Raw genomic sequence first — 13,514 nt, forward strand, 5'->3', positions numbered from 1 at the left:
GCTGAAGTTTTCATTAAAATCGGTGAAGGTCAGAGGTCAGGGGTTCAACGAAAACATATCCTAACGTCTTATCCAGGAAACCTGTTTTCATCCTATGAAGCCAATCAGTTAACTCTAAAAACTAAAATGGTAATCACCATTTAAAAGGGTCGAGGAACGATTTAACCTTTTGTTTGATCCAGCATGTTCAAAGTGTTAATCTGACTGTTTGAGAAAGTGTTCATCTCTATTCAGTCCCTTTTAAATGGCGAATTAGCATTTTAGTTGTTTAAGAATGTATGTATGTATGTCAATGTGTACAACCAACACCATGAAAACTGACCGACTTTGCGCAAACAGAGCTTGTATATGTAAAGATATGTGAAGCTCAAGATTAAGAAACCTCTATTTGAAAGTTAATTTTCTCATTACGATACCTAGCTGCAGCAGTGTGTGGTTTTACACTTTGAATTATGAATTTACACAAATGGAGAATAGCTGATTTTAATTTGGGGGAATCACATTTGAAATTTACTAAAGTTACTAAACCAAAGAAAGAAAAAAAAACAATCATAATGGTAATAAGACACTAAATATATTAACATGCTTATATATACTGCCTTGCTTTAAATTGCATGCTAAGTCACCTGACGTCACAATAATACTGTTATTCTTGTCTGGCGTATTATCATGACTATAGTCTAGCTTATGATTATGACAATACAGTCTTTCATCATAACCTTTAATTAACCTTTCGGTCGAGACGGGCGAGTCTCGGCATAGTAAACTGGAAAAAAAGATTTATGCAATATTCCTCTTTAACCTTGTTACGTTACAGACGGCTCGGCAGATTTGCGCCACCCCCCCCCCCCCTCCCCATCCTCCCTGTATCATTGGACTTTATATCGTAGCTTGGATTCCGTAAAACTGTAGGATTACGAACCTATTTTCATCCATGCCCATCCGAACTTTGAATGAAAACCTTCAGTTTTATGGAATAAATGTATTTAAAATACTAAATTTAAGATATAGAGGTGCCAAAATTGTTTTCCTATATTTATATAGTTTTTAATTTGTAGTTTTGTCTATGTACAATCCACTTTATATGTTTGTCATACATTTGCATTTCTATATGTTTATTCCTATTATCAGTTTATTTTGTTAGTTTTCTCCAATTAATTGTAGTACATCAAGTATGTAAAGCGCTTAGAAACAATAGATAAATTAAGCGCTATTCAAATGTTAATCAGTACTTATTTTTATTTATTATTATTATTTCAACTAATAAATATTAAGGTTTCAAATAAATGTAATAACTATCTGCCTGATTTAAATGTCAACTTATGAAGGTACTTTTGAAAGGCTTTGCCGTCAATTTAATTCTACTGTTATTAGACGTTGGTATAATGTATATTACTTACAACTGCATTTAGATTGACGATTAGGGTATATATTATTCAAAGCACATCAAATATTCCACGCATACACTTTGTGTGTTTTATGTGGTGACAGGTGACCAGACATTATTTTTGCGGTAAGGAAATACCCATTTTATTAACATGTTTGAAGAGAAGGAGTGGTCCGCACCCTTGCTATATGAGCCTAGATTAGGGGTGTACGACAGTGGTAGGCGGTTATGGGCGTGGTTGGCTGACGAATATAACAAATACTGGACCGGCGTTGTTTACTTTTTATTGAAGTGGCTAAATTCTAACACCAATCTACTCATTTATTTGTTTGAATGCAGTATTGTCTGACATCTGTCTAGAGAAATAGGCAAAGGTAAAGTGACAATAATTATTCGAATGAAACTTTGATAGACATAAGATTATGGTTATTATGTTTGACGATGAACAGATATTCGGTGCTCCCGTAACAAGTGACCCTGGATTTATTGTTACTTCAAATATGTTGCGTAGGGGTTACCGAACCTTTAACCTTTAGGTTAGTTTAATGGTTATACTTAAGGTTAGGGTTAGGTAAATATAATGGTTAAGGCTTGGAGTTAGGAATTAGGTGAGTTTTGTATAACATACAAATGTATCGACTATTGACCTGGAGGGTGTTTCACAAAGATCCCAAGTCGAACTTATCTCTAAGTTTGACTTAAACATTATGGAGAGCCATTTGTAGCCTTAAAATAAAATATATTCAAAAGCAAATATCAAAGTATTTTAGACTTTTCATAAATTCCACATCAAGAACATGTAATCTCCATGGAAACAAACTATGAATGATTTGAATCAACATGATGTGCCTTTTAAAATAACTTCTACAAAATATTTTCAAAGATGGTAACGGCTTTCCATAATTGTTGAGTCCAACTTAGAGTTAAGTTCGACTTAGGATCTTTGTGAAACACCCCCCCCCCCCCCAGGTCTAATTCTTTACTGAAAATAAGGTTAGTGTTGCTATTACGTTTAGTTGATGTTCATGTTCATGGAACCGGTTTTGTAGGGTATTGACCGTGGAGCTAATATCATACGCCCACTGTTACCGATGAAAAAGTGGCGCCTGTTAGGGTGTCCGCTGTATTAGACCATCATTGCGCGCGTGGTGTATAACAACGATCGCAAAGACCTTCGAGAAATAAAAAAGGGCATTTTCAATAGTCTATTGTTTATCTCTTTAAAATCATTTGGTAATACATAATGTTTCATTGTAATGTTCGCCCATTTCCAAAAGTGAGAGACAAGGCTATCGAAATCAACTTTCGAAAGTCTCTGGGAGCTTTGGTCTTTTGCACGTCTAATACGATAGCAATAGTTTTTTTAAATAAAATATTTCAATTAACTTGTTTTTATGCCTTAGAAATTGTATTAGGATTAAGTATGACATTTCATTTATAATGTTCACACACTTCTAAACGTGATAGACAAGACTATTGAAATGAATTTTTCGAAATTCTTTTTTTACTAAGGTCTTTTGCGCGTCTGTAATATAATAGAACCCATACATGTATTTTCTCTTTTATTATGGTGAAAATGAGAATCGGGAGAAAAGGGGTCAATCCTAATCCGACACGAGGTCAGTAAACAGCCCACGTGTGGGTTTGAATCACGGCACAGAAGAAAAACAAACTATGAAACGAAATGCAAAGAAATACTGAGGTGAGAGTGCCGCAGGATGGGCAAACACAGAAATCAAACAAATTTATGTCAACAAACTCGCATTGAGCTCCCCAACACTCCGAGACTGATTTTCTCGCACTTAGCATTGAATGCACGCTGAAATCCCAAGAACTACCAGAGAGCGAGTTGTCTACTGTAGACGTACGTGTATATCAATCTATATTCTCTAGGTTATATGTCATTTCGCATTTCCCTAAAGTAAGGTGGCAGATTTGTGAGTGTGCTCAAATAAAATTGGTTTACTTCACGACTCGAGTCCGGAAATTTAATTTCGTGATTTGATCATTTGGATGCAGTGGATATTGGTGTTTTGGTCCGACTGCCAGCAGCAGGTTAATGCGTTTTGGTGGCAAGCGGCTTCACCAAATCACGTGCAAATTTCAGAAGGTGGTCTGTAAATGGTGACATTACTCTGCCATTTTTCATCGAGGTTATTGGTCGTCACCCGGTGCTCGTCGAGACATTATTTGTTTCTTTCCCTGAGTATGTCTGCTATATTAGTAATTTTGTTTGTGTGTATGTGTCACCATCACGTTTAACATACGCACTGAACCAGGTAAATCACTTGTTTGTAGCAAGCATATCTAAGATATATTATTTCAATGTGCAATTTGCCTTAGGTGATCTCTTCACAATGATATTTCTTTTATGTTTTTGCAACATCAGCATGATTATAATGTCATCAAATTCCGTTTGATTTCCATATCATATTCTTTTACCTATTTGTTCAACATTCAAAGAGTAGGCGGGTTTGACTGTATCTTTTGGATTTGTCATTGTAAATTAACCAGGCACCTGGGAGTGACCTTTACCCTGGGGGGGGGGGGGGGGCTGAAAGGTGCTGAAAGGGATTTTAACTCCCAAATCCTCTATATAGCAAACATAATTCTATACACACAAGAAAGGCCATCACTTTCTAGGCCACGGTTCCATCTACAGTATTAGAGTAACATGCAGGTCATCAGAAGGGGTTCTAGAAGCTTCTGCTGGTCAAACCCCTCCCCTAAGTCTTCAAGAACCCCCGCCCCAACAAAATAAGTATCCATGAGGCAAAATGAAGAAAATTTCAAGAAGCCCCCAAAGCCCCCTCCCCAAATAAAAAATATTTTAGAACCGCTCCTGCATCATATCAGAATAGGTCAAGCATTATAAGACATTCATTTTTTAAAAGAGGATGAAAGGCTTATACTTGAATGTAGCGAGGAAATAAGATAGAAAGAATGTTAATACAATATTTGTAAGCAGATAGTTCCTCGCTTAATTCCTTGGCTGCTTTATCTGTAATTAATCGTTCTGAAAACTTGCCCTTAATTTAATCTGTAATGAACAAGGAAATACCTATTAGCCGATCAAGCCATACAACATAGAACAAAACCATACATCTCTATTTTATGGCCTTCTCCAATTCTGTGACGTATACCCTAAAACGTGTAAAAGGGGATAGAGACGAGACAACGACATGAATTGAGCAGTTAGAGTAGAATTGGAACGTGTGAGGATTAAATGACTTTAGAGGGGCAGGAGAAAAGTCCTCCAACATTCTCTAACACGATCAAATCACAGTGAATGAACTATCGAAGGTATCGTTAGGTCACGTGTGCAGTCAAAAGTATTACTATTGACATGTCTCTATTTTCGTATGTCTCGCAGTAAGGTTTGAATTACAAGAGGGTGAAAAGAAGGGTTTGCCATGAAAAAAGAAAGGTTGTAGCAAGGAGTTCCAACTCCCTGGTTGTAGAAATGCGTGTCAGTATTGTGTGCATTCTGTTTACAAGGCAAAAAATCAGAAAGCATTTAAGGTCTTATCTGATACAATAGCCTAACGACAATGTAAATATGATATATTGAATCTTCCTACGAAGCAGTGGCGTATCCGAAAAATGATATAAAAAAGGGTGGAATGCTTCTCAGGTGGGGAAAAGGAGGAATAGTCTAAGTGCCATTACTGCTTTCATTACGGACAATAGAAAGGGGAATGAAAGCTGGTAACGGAATCACCTTCGACTTTAACTGGTAGCGGAAACAATGAAAATGTTGTCGACTATCATTGTTTGTAGGGGTTAATATATTACGCGAAGCTAACCGCATGAAAATTCAATATATTTATTCAGACTTCAAAGTCATTCCTTTCTCACTTTATGACAATGATGTAACGACAAGTTTGATAATGATTGATATGATACCATACAAGTTATGTTTAATATCGTCCATCAAAATTAATTAGATATTGCATACATTCTTAAATTATATAGTTATACATGCAGCTCCAAAGTGGACGTATGGGTATGCCAGTTCAAATCACACATCAATGGACAAAAACTCAATCAAAATTAAAACCATTAAACCAATGATGAAGATAAATTGTACCCTGGATATTTCAATAAAAATCCCTTGGAATTGCCAAGTAGTATCTACAGGGGAAGCGAATTTCAGAGGCCTCGCTCCACTGTCTCAATTAATTTGTGAAATGAATATCATTTTTAATTAATCAACGAAGGCGCGTCCAACCGATATACCTTCAATGATTAGAAAATGCACAGGTATGGTTTAATACTGAGTATATTAGGCTTAGTGATTGTTCACTAGGGCCTTGGCAACGACGCTGTTGAATTTCATGCCCTTTAGATCCTCAATAACCACACATAATTTCTTGAAAAGATGACCACTGAAGCAGCCTAAACTGGCCTTTCCGAAGCATCCTCTGATGTTGAAGAAAGGATATGTTATAAGACGGACGCGCATTATTGTACAAAGGTGCGCTGTCTTTTCTCATATTAGAGCTCATACAACATTACAGGAAGCCGGATGCATCAGCGGTTCAAGGAGAAAGCATCCGTGTGCATTTCGATTGCTACTGCGTTTCAGATCTTCTCTAGGCATCAGCTTTAAGGAGACATCTTCTCTTCTGAGGATCTATTGTGACGTAGAGGTTACTTCATTTTTCTTGCGAGGTATGCATCTTAATCATTTCCATCTCTATAGAAGGAATCGCATCGCATGTACATCACTGGTCTCGAGGGGAAAACCGCGTACTCCGGGAAGATATCGTTCTGCTTTTCTGCAGCAAGAGGACTGAATTGTTTCGTGGAGAGAGAGAAACGATGTTATGATGGAGCTATAGGAGTTGAATATCTTCTCAATGTGTATTGACCTGTATATTGTGATGTAATACCTATGCATCGCTAGGGTATTTGTACATTTCTATTTCTTATACCACTATCTTATACGGATCAGCTGGGACTTAAAGAGGAAAGAAGCATCATGTTTAAATCTCGAAGCAGAGTAAGTATACGCGTACATGAATTAAATATCCTTCGATGATATTGGGTGTAGATGTGTGTTTTTTCTTTTCCGTAGTTAAATGTTGAGAACCAGTGCGTTTTTTTGTAATTAAACCCCAATATATCTCACTGCTAAGGTTTGAAAATACAAAAGTGTCATTAATTAATGAAGTTAGACCAGGAATATGTCAAGAAAATCAAGAAAAGCATCAGTTGAATTACGATGCTGATATATTCTTGAGAAACAAACATCTCTATTACGAATTTCAAAAATAATCAAGACTTGTATGTATGTTTGTAATATCTCAAGTTGAAGGAAAAATATTGACATAGAATTTGGAGCTTTCTCGTTTTGCAGGCTGAATACACAGTACGGTATTACAGATGAAGTTGCTATAGCTTTATAGCGTGTATATTATGTTGGTTACTTTGCCTTTTGCAGCATTGGTGATTTATACCGTATACCTACAGTTAACAACTACATTAAAAGATTAAAAATAAATTAATTAATTAATTAATCATACCCCGTGTAAATTTGATGTTTTTGTGTTAAATGATAAGAGGACCGGTTGAATTGGGTCCTTTGTTAATGTATAGATGTAAGCTTTGAATACGTCACATATCGAGAAACATAAATCGAGATGAATACAATTTTCACATTATACAACAAATTTAAAAATTGGTAAGGGTATAAATAATTTAGTTGTTCACTGTATACAACGGAGAGGTCCATGTATATACCATGACAGTGGGTAATGTGCAGACAGTTGTCGATACTACATGTAATATATCATTCTCATGTAGAGCGAGGTTATCTGAGTATATGATTTGATTATTTTGCTTAACACGAGACCCTATTAAAGCAATTGTTTTAGGCCCAGTGAAACGTTTAATTTAATTTATACGTTGACAACCCTGAGTGGCATGCTGAACTTGATGGGAGTCATTCAATGTTTATTATACGTGTATATAGTTTTCCTTGCAATATCTCTTTGAATGTTGAATGGCATAACATTTTGAGGGGAAATATTTTACAAATGGGTGAACTTTGTCATTTAAATGAATTTGTTCTTAAGTTTGATTTGTACACTCATGTGATAATCTTAATGATGAATATTGGTGCAGTATATGTTCCTAAAAATGTTCCCCCTCCTCTCCCTCTCTATCTTTCTCTCCCTTTCTCTCTCTCTCCCTCATTGTTTTTTCATTCGACTGTCACATTTCTTCCTTTCCCCATTTCTCCCATTATTTTTCCATATTCTCTGTCTATCATACACTTACATTCTCTTCTCTCTCTCATTCACTTATAGCTTCTCCCTCCACTCTCCATCTCTCTCATAACTATCATCTCCTTTTCTCTCCCTCACATTCCCATCTCGGTAATACTCCCTCTATCTCTCTCTCTCTCTCTCTCTCTCTCCCTTTTTTTTTTTTTTACAATATTGGTATCCTTTCTATCCTCTAATCCCCAAAGAGCCTTTAAATCTCTGATCACATCACACAACAATATATCTTCTCGCCCCAACCGACGGAGTCGAGATGTGTCAATCCACCTGCCAATTTTGGCGCCTTTTCCCAGCCACAAATTCAAGCATAAACGGAGATACTATACCTGGATACATTATTGTAGACTGAAGCATACACGTAAATGCATTTGTGTATGATAGGAGAGGCAGCGTTGTAGCTTGTTTATAAACATAATTATGCACATGAAATCGTTGTAGCTGGAGTTGGGGGGGGGGGGGGGCTTTAACATGTTATAACCATGAATGTGCCGCCTATTATTCTATTTTTGTTATAATACTTTGCCAACAACCATCTTTCAGGTTTTGAAAGAACAAGAAAAAACGTTTGACTATGTTCAGGGAGATCTCCCAGCTATGTTTCAAGAATTACGACAAACACACACATTGAGTGAAATATTACCCTCTCAAAATCGTATTTATTTATTATTGTCTGAAGAGAATGTATAGGTTTAGGTATTGGTTTATAATGGTTCTCGACAAAAGATTTCAATGGTTCCTGAATCATAACCACTTTATGTGGCTTTTTCATTCTGTCGAGTGAACATAGGACCTGGCAAGACGGTTCGAGGAAACCTGCCGTAATAAAAGTTAGATAATCCCATGAAAATGTTAAATACATGTCAATATTTTATCCGTATAGGAACATAATAATGCTGAAAGGCACTTTACAGATACTTGCATTGGATCGCCTATTTGAATATGACGCAATTCAAAAAAATTGTGATAATGGGCAGATTTGGGTATATATAGCCAGCTTCTCTCTCGCTCACTCTTTCTTTCCCTCACTCTTTCTTTCCCTCACTCTTTCTTTACCGCACTCTTTCTTTCTCCCCCTCTATCTCTCTCCCCCTTTGGGGGGGGGGGGGGTGATGTACTGTCAAATTAGATGTGCCACATTTGCCCTAACATAACATGCGTCTGCTTTAAAGAAAGAAAACAAAAGGTTTGCGTGTATGTAGACGTTGATGAAAGTACGTCAAACCATTATGAAATATGAAATTCCTCTGATTTCGTCGATTGTAATAAGGGGTAAGTACGGTTGATCAAACGCGCGTCATCTGGGGAAGAAAAATCAATATTTTGGAACGGTTTTGGTCTGAAATATTCCTTTCTTACGGAAATTTCTGTTATCGTAAAAACCTGTCGAAATTTGATAATGAACTACATTGAACTTTCAGTAAAACGACCCGCGCACTGTAGATAGCTTGTATTTGTATAGTGCCATGATTTTGAAATCACGAAGATTTTTACTCTCAAGTTTTGCTTCAGACTGCAAGCAAAACATTTCAACTTGAGGATTTGAACATTGCTCGATATCCTTAGACCTATACTTGCCGAGGCATTTTTTTTTTAAATCTCCAGGCGTTTCTGTCGGCGCATAGTCCACAGATCGGTACTCCGGCGACATTTATATAGATTGATAAAGATATAAGCTTATGTAGAATAGGGTTGTAATTAAGTTTTATGTTAGGATTATGGTTATCGTTAGGTATAGTTTTCGTCCATGTCAGATGGTTGATTGGAGTTAAAGATAAACTTGAGTTCGTGTTACCAAGACTGGGCCAAATTTACTATGATTTTGATGACTCCAGAACCTTCCATTCCACACCCTTTCTTTCACAATGCAATCGCATGACCAGAACTGAACTTGATCTTTAACATATAGGACTAAATGTCGCCAGAGCATTCTTCGTCAATACGATGGCCCCTATTTTCCCGAAATCAACTCGAGGGCAATTTCAATACCCTACTGCATCTCCCACAGACATCGTGTCAGGATTACGTAATACCTTATTGTAACTGTTCGCACATTTTAAAAAAGTGACCGACATTGGTCGTTGCCTTGCTTGGGTTGATTTTTCCAAAGTAGTTGTTGTGGCATTCAGTTGATAGCTCGAACCTCAGATACACCAACGAGACCGACACCAAACCGAGAACAGACCGAAAGAACTATTCAGTAACCCCCCCCCCCCCCAACTGGCGTTGGTTTTAGAGTCGACTTGAATCGGTTTGGTTGTGTGACGCAGGTATCTGCCACACTAACGAGATCGACAACAAACCAAACAAATAACCTTTAAAAACCCGACTGGTGTTGCGGCGATCGGTTAGGAGTCGGTGTTTATCAGTTGGGTGGTGTGGCTGAGCAATGAGCTTGAACTTCAGTGTATTGATCCTTCAGTCACGTCTCAACGCAGACTCCAGACCTACACCAAACCGACCGTTTTTTTAATGTGTGTTCAGTCTGGTGTTGGTCTGACGTAAATAGCAATCTTCTCTCTCATTCTCTCTCTGTCTTTCTCACTCACTCTCTCTGTCTCTCTGCCTCTCTCTCTCGCGCTCTCTCTCTCTCTGCCTCTCTCTCCCTCTCTCTCTCTCTCTCTCTATCCTCTTTTCTATCCCTTTGACTTACGTATGATGTCGCTGTATGCCTATCCACGCTCCTCTGAATAACAGTCGACTAAAAAAAAAGCTTAATATTATTAGATAGCATACTGGATGATTGCTTTTTCAATCAACAGAGGTAATTATATTAATTATTTGCACAGCGGTTCATTCTACTTTGCAATCTCTCTAGATAAAAACGGTATTTGGAAATGGTATATCTTTAATGATGTTAGCCCTCTTTGATGCAAACTACCCAAGATGGTTAAGGAGATGGTACCGCCATTTCCTCCAACCGCAATTCTGACGTCGGTTTCCAATGACGTATGTAGTTATTCTTTATTTTAATTTGAAGAAAAAAAAGAAGGGTTGTTTACACAGATCTTGAAGATAGCCATGCTAAATTGAGTACTGATCACATCATTTCATTGAGAAAGAAACTCTTCCGTAGCAAATGGGAAAGGGTGATTAATTTATGTAAGCCTTTACCGTGAGGTTTTGAAAACTTCAAAATTGTAGAAATTGACTCAGTCTCGTTGAAAAGCACTTACACTACATTTGGCTTTGAAGTGCATTTGCAATTAACATTTCAATTCGGAAAATTTGTGTTGAAATGGACCCAATAGTATTTGTATATACTGGAAAAATTTCACATATGAAATGACTTTAATAGAACCGTTCATTTTCGATAAGTGCTGACAAGACAATAGGAATACAGTTTACTTGGCCTTAAAGGTATAGACCAGTTCTGGTCATGCGATTGCATTGTAAAAGAAACGTTGTGGAATCGATCAGAAAAGGTTGATCATCTAGCATATAAGTATTGGTGTGTACTGCAAGGTTCTAGAATCATCAAAATGATAAGAAATTTGGCCCATTCTTGGTAAAGCTACAATCACTGTACACAGAAAGATGTATATGGGACTACCCTATATCTATCCAGCCCAGATAGATATAATAACTTACCAAATATATCAATTAGTAGGCGATTTCCCGGCAAATTAGTCAAAACATATTCTTTCACATGATTGGTAATAAGAGCTTCCATTTCATATTTAAAAATGGAGGCGTTTCCAAAACTGGTTTTACCTTTAAAGCCTGGCGTGCAAGTCTACACCACATCCATCAGAGCTGTGTCACCTCGTCAGAGTCGGGTCGATTTTGTCGCCGTGTGCAATCACTCGAGAAACATTGTTAATTAAATTTGAGAAATGTATCGCAGATATATAAGGTCAAGGCTATAGAGGAGAAGAAATGACAAACTGTAGAATGCAGAAGTTGTTTTTGCTGCAAAGCATAAACACGATAATCTGTTAATTTCATGTTGTAATTCTTTTACCCTAGTAAATACACAATGGTGATGTGAAAGATAACAATCTTGATTACATTTTTTTTAACACGATGACGGGACCACCTGCGGATCCGGGGGAGAGGTGGTGTGAGGGGCATTGATGAGTTTTTTCTCGTTTGTTTTGCTTTTTGAAGGTTTAGCACCTATTTTCCTTTCTCGTGCAATGTTTTATTTCTTTTCATATGTATAATAAACCATAATACAACATAAAATAAATCACTGATAAAACAAACAATGAACACTTAAAATCAAGACGTGATTAGCCAGTTAAAGGTAAAGACCAGTTATGGTCATGCGATTGCATTGTGAAAGAAACGTTGTGGAATCGATCAGAAAAGGTTGACCATCTAGCATCTAGCATCTGCAAGGTTCTGGAATCATCAAAATTATAAGAAATTTGGCCCATTCTTCGTAAAGTTACAAGCACTATACACAGAAAGATGTATATGGGACTACCCTATATCTCTCACAGACCATGAGAGAAACAAATTTACCAAATATATGAATTAGTAGGCGGTTTCCCGGCAAATTTTTTATCATCATGTATTAGTCAAAACATATTCTTTCACATGATTGGTAATGAGAGCTTTCATTTCATTTTTTGAAATTGGGGCGTTTTCAATACTGGTCTTTACCTTTAATTATTCCCATTATCATCATTGTTATTATTATTATCATTGTTATCATTATTATTATCATTATTAATATCAAAATAATTGTTAGTATTGTTGCTGTTGTTGTTCTTATTATTACACCTATTATCATCAACATCATCATTTTTAGACCTACTTCTATTTATTACGATGTTCTTTTTATATATATTTTTTTTTCTTTACAGAGCAACATGCAGAGTGGACCCGATCAGATCCTGCGCATGGATGGCCTCAGCATAGAGGAGAAATGGCGAATCATCAATGATGAGGTAGGCCTATGTAACAGCTGTTTTTTTACATCATGAAAGAACAAGTAGATATAAATATATGGATAAATGTATTATTATAAGTAAATGAATGAATGAATGAATTATGAATTAACAAACAATAAACAAAAATAAAATTGATGAAAAATATAGTATTAATGACTGCTTTGAGAGAAATAGTTATTTTTATACGCTCTCGGGAAGGTTAGAATTGGGCTATTGCCCTCGGTGAATAGTTGTTTTTATACGCTCAAGGGAAGGTTAGAATTGTGCTATTGCCCCGAGGTGTGCCGAGGGCAATAGCCCAATTCTAACCTTCCCGAGAGCGTATAAAAACAACTATTTCTCGAATATTAAAGCAGTCATTAATACTTTTATATGCCGAAAAGAAATAGACTAAAAAATAAAAAATAAAAAAACTTTTGTCGAAGATGGGATTCGATCTCTTGCGTACAAAAGGTGATGTAATTAAAATCAGCGTCTTAAACCGCTCGGCTATCGCGCTATGTTACCATACTTATCAGTTTTCTCTAATATATACATTAAAATGGATTGAAAACGGCTTCGCGTGATTGATGATTCGCGGCTGCTCCATTAATCGGGCCCTTCTTTTACTTTTGCAATGCATATTGGCACGAACTTAGATCAAGATCTATCGGCAGATGTTGTTTTTTTGTTTTTGGAAGTTTATTTTCGTCTTCATGTCAACAATGCAAGATAAAATTGTCGGTAAGATCGATCGAGATTCAATTGTATTGAAATTACCGACCAATTCTTCGCACACGTACGGTATCCTCGATCGCTCAAATCATTTTTTAACATGTAAACCTATGGGGTAACCATGGAGACTGACCTATTTTCCCAATAACCATGGTTATTGGGAAAATAGGTCTGTTTTTACAGGAACAGTTAAAGTTTATGAATGCAATTTCGACCAATCAGATT

At 36.6% G+C, this 13,514-nt stretch overlaps 1 protein-coding gene across 1 annotated transcript in view; it reads left to right on the plus strand.

Annotated features, from left to right (window-relative positions):
• The window catches only part of LOC115918224 (formin-like protein 1), a 62,761-nt gene that overhangs the window by 18,312 nt on the left and 30,935 nt on the right, over positions 1–13,514 (plus strand). The window contains exon 3 of the mRNA XM_030991274.1: positions 12,489–12,572. Coding sequence (XP_030847134.1) covers positions 12,489–12,572 — 84 coding nt within the window. The remainder of the gene's footprint in view (positions 1–12,488; positions 12,573–13,514) is intronic.

Source organism: Strongylocentrotus purpuratus, unplaced genomic scaffold, assembly GCF_000002235.5.
Source record: "Strongylocentrotus purpuratus isolate Spur 01 unplaced genomic scaffold, Spur_5.0 spur5_contig_845, whole genome shotgun sequence".
NCBI classification, from domain to species: domain Eukaryota; kingdom Metazoa; phylum Echinodermata; class Echinoidea; order Camarodonta; family Strongylocentrotidae; genus Strongylocentrotus; species Strongylocentrotus purpuratus.